Below are 24333 nucleotides of genomic sequence, written 5' to 3' on the forward strand. Positions count from 1 at the left end.
GCGAGCTGTCATGTGGGTGCTGGGAATCCAACCCCCGTGCTCTGAAGAGCAGCTCATGTGTGCTCTTCCCACTGAGCCACCTTTCCAGTCCAACATTATCACTAACTTCTTTAATGTTACCGTTGTATTTAAAGTATGTTTAACCTTCTGATTATGTTTTTATATAGTGAATTTTATCACCATTTGTCTTGAGTGTGTGTGTGTGTGTGTGTGTGTGTGTGTGTGTGTGTGTGTGTGTGTATAGAAGCTAGATGCCAACATCTGGTGTCTTCCTTGATTGCGCTCTACCTTATATTTGATATGGTCTCTCACTAACTCTGAAGCTCACCTCGTCCCTGGGTTGTTGGAAAGGGACCCTAGGGGACCTTCTGTTTCTGCCTTCTCGGTGCTGGGGTTGCAGGTGGGCAACACACCCAGGTTTTTACACAGATTCTGCAGTGCAGACTCAGGCTATCATGCTATGTGGCCAGTATCTCATCAACTGAGCCATCTTCCAACTCCACCATCACTTGTTATGGAGACAGGGTCTTACCACATGGCTCTGTCTAATCTAGAACTTTCTCTGTAGACCAGGCTGGCCTCAAACTCACAAAGATCCACCTGCCTCTGCCTCCTGAGTGCTGGGATTAAAGGTGTGCACCAATATTAGTCGTCTGCCATCATTCCTTTTCAAAAGAGGTGCCACAAATACACATACTAAAATAGGACTTGAGATGGTCCAGTGGTAAGGAGTGCCTGTTGATCTTCTAGACTTGAGTTCAGTTTCTAGCACCCTGGCTGACATTGCTGCCTATAACACCAGGTCTGGGATACATAGCATCTGGCCTCTGCAGGCAACTGCACTCAGATACACATAATTTTAAAGGTCTTTAAAAATACAAGGTTTATTAAAAAAACAAAACAAAACAAAATATTACCAGGATTTTAAAACCAGAAAATGAGGACAAGGAGACAAAAGCTGTTTTGACAGTTAGCCTAGTTTTATACATTAAAAACAAAATGCAGAAAGCAAACAAGCAAGCAAACAGAAAACAGAGCAAGGGGCTTGTGTGGCGCTATACTTTATGTTCTATCATTTGTTCTCATGATTACAAATTCTACATAGATACCATGCATGGTTACAAAAGTATCTTTTCAGTAAAGATGACTGGCCCAGAAATAAAACAAGGAGGCAACACTCCAGAACATGCACCCAGGCTTAGGTCTGGGAGCTTGTGTACAAGAAGCAGGCTGGCATGCTCTTCCCAGAATTTCTTAATAATGGAGGCTCATCTCCAAAATTTCCCGATTGTTCTGGAATGTTCCATTTATACCACAGAGTTCAGAACCAATGCTAATCAAGAAGCAACTGTCAGGTGATTGGGATATATTTATCACATATTACCTATGCACAATGCAGTGAACAAAATCTTGCGGAAACGTAATTGACGATCCACATCCCACACGCTTCCTAACACACCCGTTCCTGTGAAGCACTTAACCCTAGGAGGACTTGGCACAAGAATTAAACTCCAGTTCTTGATTTATGTTTACCAACTTTTCTCTCTTAAAATACTAGGCAAACACGAAGCTCCATCGTGCCAGATCTCCCACCTGCAAGCCGTCTGCTCTGCTTCACTTCTTCACCAGAAAGCGAGTGATGTCTGACCCGTGCTTCGCTGCCAGAGACTGTCGTCTCGCCTGACTTCTTTCCTTGGCTTGTTGGGCGGTTCTCTAGGAGTTAACAAACGCACGGTTCAGGTTAGGGAGGCGGCTCTGTGCCATAGTGAGGGGAGTGGGGGAATGCACACTACCCATGCACACAGTGCCTAGCCACAGGATGTGCTCCGGGCCACCGCCAGGGTCCTAAGAGCCTAGGCTTCCTGGTCTCAGCTGGAAGAAGACATTCTCGTGGAGACTATCTCAGCACCTGAAGACCATGAGCCCTGCATGTAATTACACACATCTTAAAATTCCAGCGTTCAGTGGGCAAAAGTTTGTCCACTTCTTATTTTCTGGACCCAAGTCAGAAAATTCATTCCCAGCTCAATGCATAAGAAACTGTACAAAATCAAATGGGATAGAGCTGGATTCTTCTGTTAAGTCAAAATAAAGATTTTTCACAAGAGTCCAAAAAGCAAACAAAAACAGAAAAGATGGCATTCTCATTGCTGGTGCCTTCTATCCTGGAACTTACTGTGTAGACCAAACTGGCCTTGACTTCAGCTCCACCCACCTCTCCTGTGCTGCCTACCATGGCCAGCTGATCTTTAACCCTTGATTCTCCAGTTCCCAAAAGCACCAAGGCATGGAATCTGTGCAGTGCTGGGGTGGAACCCAGGGCCTCTGCTGTTAAGCAACGATTCTACCCACCGTGCCGCATCCTCAGCCCAGAGCATGGGTGAAGAGGGTGGCACCCGGCCTTGCATCTGGGACTGGGTGGGATGAGAGCAGCGGCAGGTCATTCTGTCCCCGGATGGGCTGCATGCCCCTCCACAGTCTCATCCAGTTTCCCCAGGGCTGCTCGGACCTATGCGCATGCCTGAGTGTCACTGACCTCTCTGTGGCACACTGTGCAAAGAGTCTGCAGGTTGTCCAGGGAGCACTGTCCCCCTCCCTCATACACTGGCTTGATGTGATCCACCTGCCAGAAGTGGCCTTCTCCTGGGCTTCTTAGCATTTCATTTAGCTGCAGGAAGAACATACAGTCAGCAACTTTGCCGGTTTGCTGCAGGAACCATGGGCTGTGTGCTGTGAGCAAAATCTCAGGGACAAACACAGTAGGATGGCTCGTTATAGCTTTTGTTGTAAGTTAAAAAAAAAAAAAAAGACAAAACCTCTAAGTTAGCAAATTGAAAGCAATAAAATGTGTATCTGAAAGAGTTTTTTCCCCATCACGTTACCTAACACATTCCAAAAACCTTATAAACCAAGTATAAGATCCCAAGGCTCCTGACAGGTTTGGGGGGAAATTGGTTGTTTTTTTGACACTTTAAGTTGCTTTACATATTTATGAACCCAAAAGTGAGAAAATAAGAACATATTGGAAATTAAAGCTTCCCAATTCATTGTTGACCTAATTGAATTTGTCGATATTTCATTGGCAGGGCAACACTACCTACCATTCACAATGTCTTTTACTTTCCAGAATAAGACCTCCTGTGTCTCAGGTCCGATCAGACCCACCAGGCAGCCTTCCACGTGTGGGGTTACGGCACACCGGGGTTATGCAGCGCCGGGGATGGAACCCAGGCTTCTGTGTGTGCCAGGCAGGCTCTCTCCCAACTGAGCTGCGCCAGGGCTGGCCAGACTTCATTATTTACCAGATAATTTCCCAGGTGGCATGGCATGAAATCTCCACAACAAACACCTGCATCTTGATATCTGAAGCAAACGAAGACAGCTACTTAAACCAGCCAGTGTCTAGGCCAGTGCACACATGCTAACCAACGATGCCCTGCACTACAATGAGATCAGTCTCAACACTTTACCTGAGACAGTAAAACCAGCATGCACTAGGACACTGCAGCTGTTTAAACATCAGTATGACAGCTGTTTTTTTTTTTTTTTAGTCTTGGATAAGAAAGAAATTAGAGTTAATTTCATAAATGAAGCAAACCATGATTATTTCAAGCCTACATCAGAAAGAAATACAGAGAAAGGCATCATATTCCTGACCTCAAAGGGACAGGACAGCAACTGGGAGGCAGAGACGGGTGGAACTCTGTGAGTTCGAGGCCAGCCTTGTCTACAAAGTGAGTCTAGGACAGCCAAGGCTGCACAGAGAAACCCTGTCTCAAAAACCCAATAAATAGACAGACAGACACATAGACCAATGGAACACAACAGAGGACCAAGAAACAGACCCATACAGCTGTGATCCCCTAAGTTTTGATAAAAGTGTCCAACATATACCCTGGAAAAAAAGACAACCTATTTAGTAAATGGTGCTGGCCAAACTGGACATTTGTCAAGCACTGTTAGGGAAGCACACAGGACGCTGGGAAGGACCAGTGACCAACAGTGCGACTCTGAGCAGTTCCCAGGCAGCAGGCTGGTGCAGGGAACGTGTTCCCGCTGGCCTTTTTCACTGCCTGCTTGTCCCTCTGTGCTGCACTTCAGGCCTTCTGTCGGAAGATACAGAGTTTTAGAAGTAACTACAAATGTCATTCTAAATGCCATTTTCTTAGAAAAGAAATCCATTTGGGTATGCCCTTTTCAATCATTTCTTTCTCTGTGAGCAGCTTCAATTGACAGACTCAATGATCTGGAAGGTGTGTCTTTATTCTTCCCGGTAAATGTGTAGCCCCCACCCCCCCTCCCCCCCCCCCCCCCCACCCTCACCTCCCACACATCCAGTGGGAGCAGCAGCTCTCAACATGTTGAATTTGCCTCCTGACAGACCCCTGTTCACTCGGTCTGAGCCTAGTGCTGAGGTGTCTCCCCTCAGCACGTCTGGGTACAGGGTCTAACCCGTGACTGCGACAGTCCTAGACAGGTCACTTTCCAGATGACCTTGGGTCATTTCACAGCAAAACTTCAGGAAGCTTGCAATGCCCAGGCAGTAGATAGCACGGGAGCTTTGCTGACATTCCTCTCAAGGGTACAGTATATCCCTCATCAACTAGGCCAAGGGATATCTCAGGAATATTATTAGAGAAATAGTATACTTCTCTGTATGCAAGAGATATATTAATTTATCTTTTAGAAACAATTATTATCTATTTCAATGATATTGTAGAGGGCAAACTAAATTAAAATATATAATTCATTTAAAAAAATTATATATATATTCAGAGTCTCACTATGTAGCTCTGGCTGTCCTGTAACTCACTGTGTAGACCAGGATAGCAGAAACCTGCCCGCCTCTGCCTTCTGAGTGCTAGGACTAAAGGTGTACACCACCACATCAGGCTAAAATATATAATTTGTTTAGCTGACAGTAATTCATCTAATATTTTAGTGGGTGGGGATTGTTTAGGTGACCATTTTCTGGTTGAGCACCCCACAAAATTAAACATTTTCTTTTAGTTGGAAACATAGATTAGTTTTTCTAAGAAGATCATCCATTTGTCTGAGCTTTGGGAAGCTAAGAGAATACTGACGAGCATGCTAGGAACAATAACTGGCTATAAACTATTTTATTAAAATTGTATTTTACAGGATGGGGAGATAGCTCAGAGGTTAAAAGCACTGGCTGTTCTTCCAGAGGCTCTGTGTTCAATTCCCAGCATCCACATGGTGGCTCATACCATCATCTATAATGAGATTTGGTACCCTATTTTGGCAGGCAGGCATACATGCAGTCAGAATACTGTATAAACAATGAATAAATCTTTTTAAAAATTGTATTTTACAATGGAATGGCCACACAGCCTTTTTATTGCAAGCTGCATTTTGGGGTTACTCCCTGTGGTGGTTTGAATAGGTATGCCCCACCCCCTGCCCAGACTCATGTGTTTAAATGCTTGGCCCATAACAAGAGGTACTATTAGGAGATGGGGCCTTGTTGGAATAGGTGTGGCCTTGCTGGAGGAATTGTGTCACTGTGGGGTGGGCTCTGAGGTCATATATATACTCAAGCTACACCCAGTGTGGGACATGGTTGCTTCTGCTTTTGAGAGAAGGAACTCTCAACTCCTTCTCCAGCACCATGTCTGTCTGCACGTTGCCACGTTTCCCACCATGATGATAATGGGCTGAACCTCTGAACTGTGAGCCAGCCCAATGAAATGTTGTCCTTTATAAGAGTTGCCTTGGACATGATGCCTCTTCACAGCAATAGAAACCCTAACTAAGATGCCCCTTATACCCCATCCTAAGATACTAACACACTGGAAGTGGATCTAAGAGCTGCCAGGTGTCTGTGTTTGCAGTCATGTACCATTACTTAATCTCTTTTTACCACAGAATCAGAATCCATGTGCAGCTCTGGATTGTACAGCCTGCCCAGGAAGCTCTCAGGCCAGGAAAATAAGCCATGGAACATCACATGGATACAGTGGGGCACACAGGATGAAGGAAACAGCACAGTGATGTAAAGGAGGGAGGAGGTGCTAGAGGCTGAAGGAGCACGGAAGGCACTGCAGCCAAAGCAACACACGAAGTAAACGAGACAACCTTGGAAAGCAAACATGCACTTCTACAACCGAGGAGTTATAATTCTGTTGGCTGTAGTTGTTTGTGCTGTGATTGCGCTTTTAAAAAGGACGAGCTGAGAGAGAGGGAAGGGTGAGAATGAGAGCAGTAAGAGAGACAAAAGGGAGGAGGGGAGGCAGGGAGAAAGAGGGAAAGGAAGGAGGGAAGATGGGGAGAGAAGGAGACAGGGAAGAAGAAAAGGGGGAGGAAGAAAAAGGGAGGGAAGGAGAGAAGCCGAAGGCGGGAATGGAGGGAGGAGAGGGACAGAAAAGGAAGGCGAGGATGGATAGATGGAGGCAGGCAGTGTTTACTCATGACTGAATGAGAGATAGATGGAAGGCAGCAGCAACACAGTGACTGCTGACCTGGGCGACGGCATGTGGGTTCCTCATTCTCTCTCCCTTTGTGCGTATTTGGACAAGGTTAGAACCTGACAGAGTTAGTCAGCATCCGCGGTGACTGCACCACTGCCCCTGACATGCGATGATAACCTACCTGCTCCAATGGCAGCTTTGCAATCCAGGCAGTGTCTAGAAGACTCTTCCTCTGACTTTTAGGGGCATCTCTCACTCGCAGGAAGAGTTCCTGTGCATTCACACTGCACAGCTGACACACACCGTGCTCCACTGCAAACACCTGGGCTCTCAGGTAACTGTTATTGGATCGGATCCAGAATTCTTCCTGACACTTAAGGGAGCAGAACCGTGAGTCCCAGGCGCTGGCTTTGGGCCCTTGCTCTGGCTGGCAGGTGGGTTGCTGGCAGCGGAGGCAGAGCGGCCTTCCTTCCTTATCCACAGCTTGAACATAGCCTTTGGATGGAGACAGCTCAACAGCAAGATCACCTGGGCCGGCATTCGGAGACAGGACACAGGTTCTGTCAAGCTCTCTACAGTTGAACAAAGCATGTATAGGTAAGTAATGACGCTGGGCCACTGCTCTGTAGCGATGCCTGAGATCTGGTGTTCAGTGGGGAGGTGAAATACCTGTGCTCAGGACCCCATAGTCCAGCCAACTTGAGAAAAGCCATGCCACAAACATGAATTTGACATGAGCATCCTTTTTCAGGCCCTGAAGTGCTTCCCTACTAACCACTTCCAGACATCGGAGGGTGCTGAACCACGAGACGTCCTTGAAGTGTTCCATGGAAGCCTGCTGGCCGCTCTGCTCCTCACCCAGCTGCACCACACACCTCCCCAGCCTCAGGGCACTATGGGCTCTTCCTGTTTTGTTTTGAGACAGCGTTCCTCTCTGTGTAGCCTTGGCTGTCCTGGACTCACTTTGTAGACCAGGCTGGCCTTGAACTCACAGCAATCTACCTGGTTTTGTTTTTGTTTTTTTTTTTTTTTCCTGCCTTACAGGGTGAAGGCAGAGCGACAGAACAGGTAAATGCCAAGTTGACCAGATAAAAATTAGAAATGAAGGGCAACAGGACGCATGCTCATTTGATTAGGATCCCAGCCACATTGAGTCCATATGGCTGAGACAGGGCCAGGCTGGCAGACAGAGCTCAGGCTAAGCTCAGGTCTCTTGCATCTTTGCCCAGGCTTGGGGAAGGTCACACAGGCTACTGGGTTTGGGTGTCTCTCATCTCTAATGCCTAAGATGATGAGGTCCTGGGCCTAAGAGTGTTGTTAGAAGGCCCAGAAAGCTATTAAACCATGATACTGTTTTGTTACCTCTAAAGTGGCCACACCATGGGGGCTGTTATCACAGAAATTGGTTTGAAGCAGTTTTTTTCCTTTTGGTTTTTTGTTGTTGTTGTTGTTTTTGAGATAGGGTTTCTCCGTGTAGCCTTGACTGTCCCGCACTCTCTTTGAAGACCAGGCTGGCCTTGAACTCATATAAATCCACCTGTCTCTACCTCCCCAAGTGGTAGGATTACAGGTGTGTGCCACTGCAGCTAGCTCTGAAGCAGTACTCGTTACCATGTGTAAGTATCTTACTTTGTAGAAGGGTCCTGTGGCCTGGACTCCTTGGTGATCAAACGGATGTGGCCCCCAGCACTCTTCGCCTTGTTCATGGAGGCTGTGGCAACGTCTTCTTTAGTGATGTATCTACAACAATTAGATGTTAAATATGTTTTTCTCATAGGAGTTTTGGGGGAGTAGACATTGCTCAGTGTAGTCATTGGTAAGATGTCTGTGCTCCAGTAAATAACTCTTTCTCCTGCTCCTGGAAGCAAATCTATGTAAGTTCATTAGGTCACACCCATAAAGTCAGAGGGTGGGGGAGACAACAAGAGAGGATAATGGGGGGGGGTATGATCAAAATGCATATGTATGTATGTGAAAATGTCAATGAAATCCATTATTATGTGCAATTAACAGAGTAATAAAACACACAGAAAAAGCTCTGATTCTTTTGTCTTGAGTCCCACTTTGTGGTTCTGGCTGGCCTGGAACTCTCTATAGACCAATCTGACCTTGAGCTCACAGGGATCTGCTTGCTCCTGCTTCCCAAGTGCTAGTGTTAAAATGTGCACCACCACCAGGCTCAGTGGCATACGCCTGTAAGCTCAGCACTCAGGGAGGCAGAGGCAGGAGAATCTCTATGAGTTTGAGGCCAGCCTGGTCTACAAAGCAATATCTAATGTGGGTGCTAGATCGTCTGTAAGTTGCAAATATTCTTAACTACTGAGCCAGCTTTATAGCCTCTTAAGTATTTTTTAAAATAATCTCTCTCCTCCCTCCTTCCCTACTCTGTTGCAAGTCAGAGGGTTTTATTTATTTTGGTTTTTCAGGACAGGGTTTCTCTGTATAGTCTTGGCTGCCCTGGACTCGCTTTGTAGACCAGGCTGGCCTCGAACTCACAGAGCTATTTCTGCCTCTGCCTCCCGAACACTGGGATTACAGGCATGCACTACTGTGCATGCTTGGTTTCTTGCTGCTATTTGTTATGAGAGAAACATATCTTTCCTCCAAATCAGTTCACTTCTCCAAGAAACTCATGACTCATTCACTATTTTAAACTGTCAACTAGACACTGCCTAGAATTATCTGAGAGGGAAGCCTAGTTGAGGAACTGCCTAGATCCGCTTAGCCTGTGGGCCTGTCTGTGGGGGACTGTTTTGATAGCTCATTGGTATAGCAGGTCCCAGCCCACTGTGGGCAGCACCATTCCCTGGCCAGATAGATGGTCCTATTTGTATCTGAAAGCTGGCTGACCATGAGCATGAGTGAGCCAGACAGCTAACTAGGTTTCTGCCTCTCAGTTCCTTCCTTGAGTTCCCAATCCAACTTCCCTCCTTGATGGAGCATGACCTGCTTGGGATATATGTAGATTATGAGGATTAGAGCAGTTTATTTTATTTATCTGTTAGGTTAGATTTTGCCCTCCTTAGTGCTTGCAGCTTTGAATTACGTTTTAGTCTCTTTGTGTCAGTTAATGGCTTCCTAGGCTGAACAGATACATTTCATTATAACAAATATTGTGGAGGAATGTCTTGAGTGGATGTAACAATTATCAATAAAGCGCTGTTTAGCCAATCAGCTGGGCAGAAGGACAGGAAGTGGAAGGTGGGACTTCCTGGAGAGGGGGAGGAGTATACAGTTGACAGAGTGGACAGTTGAGAGTTGGAGGAGAGAAGCTGTCCTAGAAGGACCAAATTGGCAAGTGCTTGGGATATACGTAGGCTATAGGGATTAGAGTAGTTTATTTTAGTTATTTGTTAGATTAATAGCAGTTTAGATTCTGCCCCAGTAGTGTTTGCAGCTTTGAATTACGTTTCAGTCTCTTTGTGTCAGTCAATGGCTTCATAGGCCAAACAGATACATTTTATTGTAACAGTGACCTGGAAGTATTTTTTGTTTTTTGTTTTTGTTTTTTGAGACTGATTCTCTCTGTATTAGCCTTGGCTGTCCTGGACTCACTTTGTAGACCAGGCTGGCCTTGAACTCACAGCGAACCACCTGCCTCTGCCTCCTGAGTGCTGGGATTAAAGGCGTGCGTCACCACACCCAGCAGTGACCTGGAAGTGTTAACCAAACAAACCCTTTCCTCCAAGTTACTACTGGCTGGAGTGTTTTATCACAGCAAGAAAACTGAAACATTCAATTTAAAAAATTCCAGGGAGGAAGAGAGTGGATGTGGGCATAAGAAATGATCAAATACATGTATGGTTGACAGTCTCAGGAACTGCCTCTCAAGCTGCACAGTGTGGCCCTCCTCTTCTGAACTTCTCTTTGAGACCCCAGCAAATCGCCTCAGTCAGCTACAACACTGCACAGGGTTTGTGTAAAGTGACTCATTTAGCTAACTGAGTTCAAGTGGATCTCCCATGAGCTCAAGGTTGCTGCTAAAAGCAACAGCCTTTGCTCTCCACAATCTTCTGCAGGGACAAAGCCCTTTTGAGGTGGGAATCAGACCCTCTCACACACACTATCAGTAATGCCTGGCTTAGGCGCTGGAGGTAAAAAGGAAAGTAATTCAGTCAAAGGTGATGGGGAATTTAGTAGGTGAAATGCAATTACCCAATTAATTTCTTCTAACTAGTTTCTTTTCTTTTTCTTTTTAAAAAATATTTTTAAAGATTTATTTATTTATTATGTATACAGGTACTCTGCCTGCATGACAGAAGAGGGCACCAGATCACATTATAGATGGTTGTGCGCCACCATGTGGTTGCTGGGAATTGAACTCAGGACATCCTGAAGCCATCTTCCTTTTTCTTTGTTTTCTTTCTTTCTTTCTTTCTTTCTTTCTTTCTTTCTTTCTTTCTTTCTTTCTTTCTTTTTTTGAGACAGAGTTTCTCTATGTAGCCTTGACTGTCCTGGACTCGCTTTGTAGATCAGGCTGGCCTCGAACTCACAGAGATCCGCTTGTCTCTGCCACCCAAGTGCTGGGATTACAGGAGTGTACTACCATGCTGGCTATGACCCAGTTTCTATGCTAGTTTCCCATATTGTAGATACTTTAAATTCTACATGAATTTAAATATGATTTTCTTCAATGACCAGCTTTTTTAATCATTTGCATGTTTGTTTGTTTTAATGAGGGTGCTGGGTATTTGAACACTGGCCTTCATGCTTGCACAGAAAGTTCTCTTTACTCACTGAACTATCTCCCCAGCCCTGTCTATCTATTTGAATAGTTCCATGCCATTCCACTATGTGGAGGATAAACCATGTGATAATGTATCTTCATAGGGTTTTGTTTGTTTGTTGTTTTTGTTTTTGTTTTTGATACAGGGTTTCTCAGTGTAATAGCCATGGTTGTCCTGGAACTCACTCCATACAGCAGGCTGGCCTTGAACTCACAGAGATCCGCCTGCCTCTGCCTCCCAAGTGCTGGGATTAAAAACATGTGCCACCAGCGCCTGTTTATGTATGCTTCTTAAAGGAAAAAACCAGATTAATTCACAGCTAGTCTTTACCTTGTCCATTTAATTCCCAGGACCTCTTCTTGGCCTTCATTCTCCAAATAAAAAAAGCATTTTGTTAACACACATTTCTGAGGGTTCTATTTGAACTCCAACGTCCTTAGTTTTGCAGACATTCACAAAGAATGCCAACTCCTAAAAGGATTACAGTAAGGCTCAATTTTGGCCAACAGGAGGAAGAGGACAAACCCTCTTCTGAATAAGATGTGAGCAGAAGACATTTATAAAGAAGCAAAGTGTGTGCCTTGGGACGTGGCTCATGTGGCGGGTATAACCTTGGGCCCCCAGGTGCTGGCGCTGCCGGTAGAGGAGCAGGTACAACAGGGCCACCACCCAATCTGCTCTGGTCTCTGAGAAATGGAACTCATTCAGGAAGGAGCAATGGCGCCGGTCTTGGAACTCATTCGGGAAGCAGCAATGGCGCTGGTCCTGGTCACTTCGTCATCTAAGGCTGAGTTACCTGGGAGCTAGCTGCAAGACCTCAGCCTGGAGAAGGCCTACAGCTGGTGGGGCTGTTTGCTGGGGCGCAGTCTTACATCTTTCTGTTGTAGTTGTTCTCGAGACATTGCGTGTGCGTGAATTTGTGTCTGCCAGTGTGAATGCATTTGGCCGCACGCACATGCATGTGGAGGCCAAGGGTCGACGTCAGGTGCCTTGCTGGAGCACTTCCTACTTTATTTACCCAAACAGGGTCTCTGGAGGTTGCTAATTTAGCTAGTCTAGCTAGCCAACTTGCCCAAAGGATCCCTGCCTTTGTGTCCTGAGTTGACTGCTGGGCTTTATGGCAGGCCACCCACATGCCCAGCCTATATATGGGTGCTGGGGATGTGAACAGGGGATGTGGCATGCCCTGAACCATGTCTTTAGCCTGACATTTAATGTTCTAAAGAGATGACTCCCCGCTGTGCATGCCTAGGGAGTGAAGTGTGAAGTGTCTCCGTTCATGCCCACTGCGCTGCAGGTTTCTAAGAGGCTCTAAGAAGCACCAGGTGGGATGGCAAGGGAGAAGGAGAAGAATATCAATGCCACCTCAGGCAGTGCTCTGCTGCTCAGCCCGGTCTTCCACCCTTGCTCCATACATAAGCTTTACCCATAACACTGGCGCTAACTGAGGCTCCACCACAGGACACCAGCGCTGCGGGGATGTTTCCCTCTGCGGCTACAAGGTTTGCCTGAAAGACTTCCCTTGCTCTCTCTGATCAGTCACCAGGTATCTGGATGAGCCCTGTGAAGAGCTTCCCTCATCCTCCTCCTTCCATTCCCATGGCTGAATCCTTAAACAAGGTGTACCCTAGGTACGTCCTGTAGCTGTGGTCATCTAGATGCCTCCAGACATTGTCTTCAGGACAGTTACTTTCCACTTCTGGAGCGCAGTGCCCATGGAAGCCAGAAGGGGGAGCCAGATCCCTGTGAACTGGAGCTACAGATGGTTGTAAGCTGTTGTGTGGTGCTGTGAACCAAACCCAGGTCCTCTGCAAGAGCAGCATGTGCACTTAACCATGGAGCCATCTCCCCAGTCTCTTATTTACTAACTCAAGTGTGGACTTATGGAGGAAGGTGTATTAGGTAGGTTTGTTACTCTGTGATTCCCTCCAGAGAGAGAATGTTGAAACGGAACAGCTGTCAATGTCTCCTTTGCTCCATGCTAGGAGAACCAGGGTTATGATGTCATGTAGGGCGATTAGAAAAGACTTTTGGTGAAGTTGGGGTGGATGGTACAACCATGTGTCACAATTAACCTTTACTTTCCAACCATAGAACTGACAGTTATTTCCCACTTCTGGGAACAGGGTAGTGTGTTAAAATAGAACCAACTCTCCTGGTGCAGCAGGGAAGATGGGTCCCAGGCCATGCTCTGGACTCTGAAGGGTAAGTGTCTCTCTGTTGTTAGTAACGCCTGAGGCTTAATAGGTCACAGGTGTACCAAGCCCAGCTCCTGGCCTCTCTGTTTACAAGCAGGATTCCTGGTATGTGGAAAGCAGACAATCTGATATCTTCTAGCAGATCTGAGTAAGTTCTCTACACATATAGCTGTGTTGCTATAAAATGACATAACCATTAAGTATGATTCTTTTTCCCTCCCTCTCTGAGAACAAGGTTGCATGTTGCCCAGATTGGGTTTGAACTCTCCATATAGCTGAGGATGGCCTTGAATTCCAGATCCTCATGACTACACCTCCTAAGTGATGAAATTAAAAGTGTGTGCCCTCCAGTGTGGTCTATTCAGTCCTCCTGAGGGGACCCAAGGCTTTGTTATACGCTAGGCAAGCACTCTACCAACAAACTATATCCCCAGCCTAATTTTCCCCTAATTAACCAAAATTTCATTAGTGGTCCCATGAGATGCCTCCAATTTCCTATAGAAACAGCATGGAAAGCAATATACTACAGGGTGCAAAGGGAAGGCGGCTCTTACCTTTTGGTACTATGTTCTTTGGCTTGTTGTTTTGTGATCTCCTCCAAGGCCAGGACTGGGCTGCAGAACAGCTGCCCACTTTTCCTGATCATCCTCTGCTTCATGGCAGTCAGACTACTCCATTCTCGGACGAACCTCAGAATCTGGTAGAAAAGAGATGACGACGAAGTGTTAATAGTTCTTTATGTACCTTCCTTTGAAAGTCGGGTTATTTACAACATGAGAAAACCGATGTCTTATGGTATCCCTCAAACAGATTGAAGTCGTATAGTTTAATTCTTTCTTCACCTTGGTACTATTTCCACCTTATAAATTGCCCAAGTCCAGTTGAATCCAGAGTCTCTAAAGGCACTTCAGCAGCCCGGCATATGCTCTGAACACACAGGCACCAACAGTGAGACCCAAACAGGGGACAGACCCCAGTAGCAGCCCGGGGAAAGCTGGCCTCAGGGAGGCAGATCATGCAGGGACCACAGGGAATGACACAACTTATGACAGTCACACTGTATCAGATACCTCAGAACCACAGGTCAGATACCAGAAATAAATTTGTGTCACTACAGGAGGGTTGTCACAATTGTTCCTTATCAACCAGTCCTGGGTAACTGGTTCACTAGTCTTGGTTTTTTATCATCTATCTATCTAACTATCTATCTATCTATGTATCTATCTATCTAACTATCTATCTATCTAACTATCTATCTATCTATCTATCTATCTATCTATCTATCTTCTATTTACCTACCTACCTATCATCTATGTATCTCTACTATGTACTATAGATCTGTGTAGCTATAGAGTATCTATCCAATCTTTCTAATCTATCATCTATCTATCTGACTCTGAGGGTCAGTATTAACTAATGCCAAAGAAAATAGCTCACTGCTACCTCTTCCTTTTTTGTGGGGTGCAGCTGACCCCTGGACTTGGCTTCATTTCCGCTAACAGGGTAGCAAACACTAAACAAGTGAACAAAGGCCCCAGCACCTTCTGGTAAGTATAAGTGGTGGAGTGCACACTAAGGCTAAAGCAGCATGCGGTCACTCTAATAGTGAGTCTGGAGTCGTGGTGTGGTATTATCCTGGCTCTGGGAACGTGCCACTCTTAGAATTTAACCTTAAGAGATAAAAGTGTGATTCTGACAGCTACATCACTGCTGCTATTCCTATGAATGAGAGCAGAACAGTGTGAGGGTGAGTTTGTCCTCAGCAGCAGCAGTGCTAGGTGTGAACACTCACCAAGGAAACAGATGCCACATTTATTCTTAGCACCGGAAGAATTAATAGACACTGCCTGGATGGATAAAAACGCAGCCTGCAATCTGGCTCTGCCACAGGCCATGAAGTCTTCTTTCGTTAAACTAAAAATGATCTCTCAAAGAATTTAAAAAAGTTTATTTAGCATAAGCACAACTGTATTATTTAAAACTTTTCTTACCACAGAGCGATTCTGTTTCAGTTGAAAGCTTGCTGGTAAGTCTTCCCAAAGGTCTAATTTTATATCCAAAGGAATGAAATTACTGTTCATCGGCTTTCCATCCTGATAACAGATGAGGAGATAGCACCAATGCATTTCAGTCTGTAGGTACTAGTAACTACTTTATAAGAAAAGCTTAATTATGATATAGAATATGACCAATCTCCTACAAATCAGCTGGGAGGCCCATTCTACACAAGGGTGTATCTCACATGCACCCCTGCAGGGCTGAGGTGAGTGGGGGAGGCCTTTACTCTGCCTGTACACAGCCCTACTCCCCCGACATATTTCTCTACTGGCTAACCTAGGAAATACACATGGAGATGACGAAAATCTGTAAATACAGAAGAAAACCACATCCGTGACGTTAACAGCAGGACAACTGTCTCCAAATTCCCAAGTGACCTTCTTTATAATATTAAAAACATCTTTCCAATCAAAGACCGGCACTGATAAACATCTGAGTATCCCTTCCATGATGTGTTGAGACAGTTGTCCATGGTTGTTGGCAGGAGGGAAGGGAGACGACAATTCTAGAGAATTATTTTAAAAATCTGCTTTCCCAAAGCTACATTACACTACTGTTCCATAGAGATGGTCCATGTCCCGCCCACAGAGGAGGTTGGAACTACACTGAGGAGATTCATCTTCAAATAAGAGCAAATGCCATTTCCTTTTTTAAAGGAGAGGGTGGCTGCCATATGAAAGTTCACCAGATCAACAACAGTTTCTCATATTCAAATTCTCTTAGTCAAAACAAATGGCCAGGCGTGGTGGTGCACGCCTGTAATCCCAGCACTCGGGAGGCAGAGGCAGGTGGATCGCTGTGAGTTTGAGGCCAGCCTGGTCTACAAAACAAATGCTAGTGATCCACAGTCATGTTAGAAGAAGGAAACTATATGTACTTGTGTGTGTGTAACTACATAATTCTAAAGTTTGGAGATGTAATTCCAAACCCTGGATTTGGGATTCTCCCTGCAATGGTCAGTTCTCTCGCAACTCCACATGGGCCATTAAACTTGTTACCAATTTCTCCTTTACACTTCAGGGAGTGACCTAGGAGTTTTACAAACGTCTACTAGCTGTTCCTTGTTCCTCAGCACTGTAAGGAATGCTTTAGAATGCATTCCTCCAGGCTAGCAAAGTGGCTACTCGGGGGAAGGTGCTGCTGCCAGGAATGCTAAACTAAGTTCAATGCCCTGAACCCACATCTAGGATAAGAGAATGGGCTCCTCCAAGTTGTCTTCTGACCTCCACACATGCTGCAGCAGCACAGGAATGTCCCCTCCACTAGAGACATGTAAGAGTGAAAGAGATGAATATCCTTTCAATAGAACAGACTGTGTAAAATGACACATATAAATTGTACATCCAAACTTATTGGAAGTTCAAACCTGAATGAATAGCGGTATTTGAAATCTTGGCCAACTTTTCCATACTCATATCAGTGTAATTAGGAGAAAGACCGTCACAGGGTCTCCAAGCCCTACTCAGAGGTGTCACAAAGTCACAGTGTTTTGTACTATTACATTATATGCCTGTCAAGCCTACTCCCTTATGATTGTTTGTGTTCTCCTTAGCAGGCTTCATCTGTCCTGCTGAGACAAAATCCTGCTACAACAGCACAGGCGGGCTCCAGCTGCAGTTGTCCCTACCTCACCTTCCCCAGGGCTGGGGTTACCCAGATCCACGGTCTTATATAGAAGCCAGAGGACTGCTGAAAACCGGAGTGTATTGCTCTCAGCATAGCACTCTGCTTTAGAAAATATGCATTTAAAAAATGTATTTATTTTATGTATGAGTGTTGTATCTTTAGGTATGCCTGCATGCCTGAAGAGGGCATCAGATCCCAGTATAGATGGTTATGAGCCACCATGTGGTTGCTAGGAATTGAGCTCAGGTCCTCCTGAAGAGCAGTCAGTGCTCTTAACTTCTGAGCCATCTCTCCAGGCCCAAAACATGTTACTTGTAGTAAATGTTAGTTTAAAACTGAATAATGATTGGCTATTTTAAATGTCTTTATTTTAATACACACTGGAGTAACTCATATCAACAAGAGCTCTTAGAGTCTTGAATACATTTCATTATACAAAGGGGTGCTCCCACTAAAAAGCGTGACCTTTGCTAGCCTAGGCTCCTGCAGCAGTCTGAGAGGTCCCGTCACAATGCCTCATCTCTGACACTGATCAAGGGTCGGGTGTGGGAGGTGAGGGCATGGGCAGGTGGAGATGGGGTGGGGTTAGGCAGGTGTAAAAGTGCTGCTTCGAGTGCCCAGAGCTCTCCAGGGGTGAGCCCATTCTATCCTTGCAACAAATCCTCCCTACATTTTAGAGCTGAGGAAATGAAGCAGAGAGCAGCTGCTGTGTCTATGATCACGGTAAACAGTAACAGAGGGAAGCAAGGCCTCTCCGTGAAGTCTTTAGATTTCACACAGGAATGTGATGACAAGTTACATGGGTACCTATCTTATTGTTAGGTGGAAAGTGAAAGTGGAGAAAGGAAGCCGGTCATAGGTCACGACTCAGCACCTGTGTGACACTTACCTTGGTATACAGGTGGATGCGCTCGGTGTTCTGACTCGCACAGAACATGAAGGTCTCACACACTGGCAGGGTGCCTGAGTTACTCAACTGCCCTGCTGAAGAAGACAGAAGAGACTCTGAAAGGTCACCTGCTCTGTCTAATGTAGCTTATCTGGGGTCTGGAGAGAGGGCTCGGCTGTTCTTTCAGAAGACTGCAGTTTGAAGCCCAGCACCGACTTGGGTAGCTCACAACTACCTGTAACTCCAGCTTCCAGGGATACACACACACACACACACACACACACACACACACACACACACACACACAGTCATGCACATGCTCAGAAGCATAAATAAAATAAAAATAGATCTTCAGAAAATAGCTTATTTTACTGTTCTGCAGGTTAGAATAGTGAAATAGTTATATATAAAAACTAACACATTTGGATAGCAAGTCTAAATTTGAAATAAAACTCCCAAGGCAGCTCTTCTACAAGCATGAGCACATAGGAAACTGGGGCCTTCTTTGCTAATGACTGAACAAGAAGCAAATAGACTCAGGATCAGTTGAACAGATATGAGTTAGACATAACCAACACCAGAAGGCTGTTGCGAGACTTGAAGGCCTTAGACTCTTTCCTATTGCATATTACAGCTGGGACAAAGTCATCCCAATTTGATTATCAGCTTCAGGACAGCTCTGCCGAGTGCCACTGATGTGCCTGGCTCCCTGTGGATGCTGCCTTATGCACAAGGAGATGACTAGATATGCCTATTTCTACATCATTACTTAAAGTATTTTCTTAGCCCCATTACCCAGAGCTCTTCTGGAGAGACAAAAATTATGGAAGCAAATCAACACAATAATTAGAGTCAAAGAGGCTGAGGTTGTAGCTCACTGAAGGAGTTTGTCTGACATGCCCAAAGACACTGGCTTGCATCTCCAGTACTACTAAAATCAAACCCCAAAACACAGGTGAATAATGAGTGAAGCTAATGCCTTCCAAACACATGCAATGGTCCAGGAACTGGCAAGCTTGGCTCTGCATGCCATCCAATAGGCATCATCATCATCGTCATCATTATAGCAGTTTTCCAGAATAGTCATTGGATGCTTTACAAATCTAGCTTGTGACTTATTACTATAAATGAAAAAGAAACAAAGAACATGGTAAAGACACAAAATGCACATATGGAACTGTCATAATGAAAAGCCCGTAGTTTTCACAATTAGTGAATGTAGATTTGGTTTTATTTCTTCCAAAAGAAAACTATTTGGTATGATTCATCTGAGAGTTTTTTCATACTATTTTATATGAATTAAAATTTTATACAAATATGAAAAATAGCCCATCTCTGGTAGGGTGGTGGCAGCTTACACCTTTAATACTAATACTCAGGAGGCAGAGGCAGGTGGATGTCTGCGAGTTAGAGGCCAGCCTGGCATACAGATCGAGTTCCAGGACAGCTAAGACTACATAGAGAGACCCTGTCTCAAAGAACAAAAAACAAAAACAAAACAAAACAAAATCTCTGAAACCAGTGTCACTGACAACAAAGGCACATTGCAATCTAAGCGGCAGCTGTGAAGTTGTTGTCTGAGCCCATGTGAGCTCAGCCATGGCTACAGCACCACTGTCGCTCAAAGCTACACATGATGTACATGCACTGCTATTATATATATTGAATCTACTTAACTTCAAGATTTATAAGCACTTCAGTATGGGGCTAGCGAGATGGCTTAGTAGGTAAAGGCACTTGCTTTCCACATCTGCTGACCTGAGTTCAAATCTACATTAAGATGGAAGGAGAGAACCAACTCCATGGAGTTGTCCTCTAGCCTCCACACGTGTGACATGGCACACTCATGCCCCTCAGCCATCACAACACAATACTATACTGCTAATAATAATAATAATAATAACAACAACAACAATAACAAGATATTTGATCACATTGTGAACCCTTAGATTTGAACTGAAAAAACAAACAAACCTGTTTCTTGTTGTGGTGTGACTCAGCCCTAGCACACTCCTAACCCAAGAGCTAAATGAAGTCAATCACAGGTCAAGAGGTGGAGCAAGGAACCAACCAGGCGGAAGGGAGCAAACATAAGTAAACAGAAAGGAGGGACATTGAGTTGAGGGTATTTAAGACAGCATGGAGAAGAAAGAGCTTTTCCTTCTGAGACCTCAGCTGAGTAGGAAGGTCAGCTGGGTGCTTTCTCTGCCTCTCTGAGCTAGCAGGTTTTCACCCCAGCATCTGACTCCTGAGTCTTCATTGGTAAAATTGAATGTTTGGGATTTTTTTTTAAATATTTTTTTAATTAATTTATTCTTGTTACATCTCAATGGTTATCCCATCCCTTGTATCCTCCCATTCTTCCCTCCCTCCCATTTTCCCCTTATTCCCCTCCCCTATGACTGTTCCTGAGGGGGATTTCCTCCCCCTGTATATGCTCATAGGGTATCAAGTCTCTTCTTGGCAACCTGCTGTCCTTCCTCTGAGTGCCACCAGGTCTCCCCCTCCAGGGGACATGGTCAAATATGAGACACCAGAGTTCGTGTGAAAGTCATACCCCACTCTCCACTCAACTGTGGAGAATGTTCTGTCCATTGGCTAGATCTGGGTAGGGGTTTAAAGACTACCGCCTGTATTGTCCTTGGCTGGTGCCTTAGTTTGAGCGGGACCCCTGGGTAGGGATTTTCTTTCTTAACAACAACAACAACAACAACAACAACTACTACTACTACTATTACTACTACTACTACTGTTACTACTATAAATAAAACTAAAAAGTATTTTTCAGTATGTTCTGGAATCAAAAGGAGAAAATATAAATATCAAAAAACCAGGTTACAGGAGAGTACAGGTTTCAAAGCAAAGCAACAAGTTCCTGGGGGAATAACTAAACTCTCTCATGAGGAAGCTATCTTATGCTTGGTTCGTGGGCATGTGCAAAGGGTCACCTATTATATACCAAACAAAGCAGCTGAAGGCAGCAGACACCGCTGGTGCGGATCCCTCAGGACAAACAGAAGTCACAGCCACAGGTGGCATGTTCGGGCTTTGGGTAAGGTACTGCTCCACGGTTTAATGAGAGAAATTCTGTCTGCCGATCTTGGTCAGAAGAGCATTTTATAATCAGGGTGCATCATATTTGAAGAACTGGACATTAATGTGTAAAGATTAGAAGTCATTCTTTGACAAAAGGTATGTATCAGGTCAGAGCCAATGTAGCTGACACTTCTTGGGGGCTGAGAGCTGCATTATGGGAACAAACTCTCTTCCGTGTTCCGACGAAGCATAATTTCATAGTTTAAGACTACAGATGAATCTGTTGCTGACATCTATCCTTCCAGATCTGTATGTTTCTGGTTTGAACAAAACCTCAGCTCCAGAGTAGGATGTTACCACTGTGGCTCTAAAAGAAGGAGCAGAAAACACACACACACACACACGCACACGCACACGCACACGCACACACACACACAACCTTCTTTCTGTTGGCTTTTCATAGAAGTCTATGCTTACTGGAAAGATATGAAACGTATCTCTTGGATTGTTTGGACGGATAGTCTGAGAGGTCAGGAAGAAGGAAGCAGGGACAGACAGCACAGGGAAATGCTAGTGTGTCTGCAGTGGATGGTGAAGCAAGTCTGCAGGCAGAGTGGACCTTCTAGAAGCTAATGAATTTTTAAAAAGTATTTATTTATTAAAGTGTGTGTGTGTGTGTGTGTGTGTGTGTGTGTGTGTGTAGGTCAAAGGACCTTTTACTATGTGGGTCAGGCTTGGTGGCCAGTGCCTTTACCCACTTGCTGGCCCCAGCTTTGATTTTTTGGGACAGGGTCTCCTGTGGCCCAGGCAGACCTTGAATTCACTATGTGAATTGAACCTTTGTCCTCCTGCCATCACCTCCCAGTGTGTACTAGCACTGGTTTATGCTTATGTTTGGTGCTGGACCTAGGGTTCTGTGCATGCTAGCAAAGCACTGCACCAAATGAGCTGCCTCCCCAGCTCTTATTCATAGGAACGAGCTGGCAGATGTCTGCACCGAGGAACCAAGGCAGAGCGAGCAACCCACCATCTCCTAGCCAGGAGGAGGGGACTCAGGGTCAGCTGACAGCAGCTGTTCACTGTTGTATGCCATTCCAGGCCCCAGGATTCATTAGCACTTGGGGATTGGTCTTACAGCAGGAAGAAAGAAACTAGAGACGCAAGAAGCTGAGCCCTCCAACTGTATCCTCTATCAGATCCAGACAGCATTTACCCAAACACAACTTTTTTTCTCTCCCTGAGACAGGGTTTCTCTGTGTAGCCCTGGCTGTCCTGGGACTAGCTCTGTAGATCAGGCTGGCCTCAGACTCAGATCCACCTGTCTGTCTCCCGAGTGCTGGGATTAAAGGAGTGCACCACCACTAGTTAGGTCCAGAAATTGCCAAATGAACACTTCATTTTGAACCTAGGACTCTCCCTCCAAATTATATCCATGTTAACAGCAGTTAACTTAGAAGGTTTTCAGGGGCCTCATCTAATAATCTGGGATGGTTTTAAGGTGTATACCAATCTGCAGTGTGCTATGATTACTAAGGGAGTAAAAAAGAAAATAATCCCAAAGCATGTGCAGTAGTTGGCCAGCTGGCCCACGTGCAACTGCAGGGTGGGATTCACTGACCAGCGCAGCTGTAAGTAACACAAACGGGATCAAGCACCAAATAAATAAAAGCTCAACACCGAAGATTCCAAGTGCAGTCATTCATTGGGTCTTTGTGTCTGTGTAGAATGTGTGTTTTTGCACTGAATGCTGGGTTTACAGGTGTGTGTGTGTCACATATAGCTCTGTACGTGTTTGGTGGGGATCAGCTGTCCCCCTGTCAATGGCTGGACAGGGGGACATTTTGGTGGCAACAGCAAATTATTGGTTGCGATGCTACATAGTGTTGGCGCCAGCAGAGAGCCATCTGGTACTTAAAGAGGTTTCTGAGAGAGGTACATGTTTTAACATAGAAGGTACTTGGGATAAGGTATCAACCACAACTTTAGTAATAGTGTTATGTATTAAAGCATGTGGCACATATTTATTTAGTTGGTTAGTTTTGAAAGAGGGTCTCATAATCAGGCTGGCCTCACATTCACTATGTAACCAAGGATGATCTTGGACTCACAAGCTTCTTGCCTCTTCCTCTTGAGTGCTGGGATTACAAGCTTTTGCCACCACAACTGGTTTATGCAGTGCTGGGGATTGAAGCCGTAGACTCAGGCATGATAGCAAAGAGGTCTACCCACATTCCTAGGCCCCACACAGTCATTCTCTGAGCACTAGAAATAGGGGCGGGACTTACCAACCCCTGCCGGGGACGTCAGTCTGCCTTCCCTTGCACCTTCCAATGTTTCTTCCTTGTTATTGGCCTGCTCAGCTTCTGACCATTCAGGCAGTTGTTTTACACAGTCCAAACTAGCCTGGTGATTTCTGGAGGGGCTTTGATGAGAACTGTTTTCCTCAGCTTTGTTGTTATCCTGCATATTGCTGAGGCCAGCTAGAATGATTAAAAATAAGGTGATTTAAATGTAACAAGCATAGATTAAAATGTCACAGCTCAGTTTTGCTTAAAAAAAAAAGTTAACAACGTTTACTCAGGCTTACAAAACATTGCTTGGGAAGGGACAGTTTGCCCTGCCTCCTGAAGGGTCCCTTCTAAGATGCACAGGTACAGAAAACTGTAAACCAACAAATAAAAATGCACCTACAGATGAGTAGAGTCAAGCTGGGCTTGTGTTAGAGAACTGGAGACAGGAAGGGCAGCTAGGAGAGGGTAGAATCCAGAACTGTAACGGGGCAATGTTAGAGCATTACACAGCACAGGCTGTCAGGGCCGTGCTCCGAGAGCCCCACTTGAGCCCAGCCCGGGAGCTTACACCGTTGGGTATATACCCTACATGGAACTGGACAGCAGAGAGACCCTCAGCCAGGAGTAATGGTGAGTACAGTTCCCCCGCAGGTGTTATTATGTGGATGCCCTGGAACTCACAGAGACCCATCTACCTCTACCTCCAGAGAGCTATGGTTATAGGCCTATGCTGCCATGCCCAGAGGATGCCCATTACCAAAGGGGGATTCTGACTGCTTTGCATGTAAAGCTCCCAAAGGGCAAGACTGGGGTGGGAGATGCTACTGGGTCTCGATAAAGCTGCTGCTGCTGGCTTCCACAGTAATAACAGCAGTAAGCGGCAGGAATAGGGGTATGTTTGAGTTTTAACAACTGAAGGGAAGTGAGAAGGTGATCAAGGAAACAACTGAGTTTATTTTTTTAATTTTTAAATTTATTTTCATTTAAAGCATATGGATTTTTACCTGCATGTTTGTGTGTGTACCATGTATGTGCATGATTCATGGAGGCCAGAAGATGGTGTCAGAACATTAAAGA

General features: G+C 45.2%; 1 protein-coding gene across 1 annotated transcript in view; it reads right to left on the minus strand.

Annotated features, from left to right (window-relative positions):
• Positions 1-893: 893 nt before the first annotated feature.
• The window catches only part of Zranb3 (zinc finger RANBP2-type containing 3), a 199381-nt gene continuing 175941 nt past the window's right edge, over positions 894-24333 (minus strand). Inside the window, 8 exon segments of the mRNA XM_051147304.1 lie at positions 894-1713; positions 2537-2668; positions 6613-7003; positions 8061-8171; positions 13911-14053; positions 15348-15449; positions 17930-18021; positions 23251-23445. Coding sequence (XP_051003261.1) covers positions 1615-1713; positions 2537-2668; positions 6613-7003; positions 8061-8171; positions 13911-14053; positions 15348-15449; positions 17930-18021; positions 23251-23445 — 1265 coding nt within the window. The 3' untranslated portion in view covers positions 894-1614.

The sequence above is a fragment of the Acomys russatus genome, chromosome 6 (genome assembly GCF_903995435.1).
Source record: "Acomys russatus chromosome 6, mAcoRus1.1, whole genome shotgun sequence".
NCBI lineage: Eukaryota > Metazoa > Chordata > Mammalia > Rodentia > Muridae > Acomys > Acomys russatus.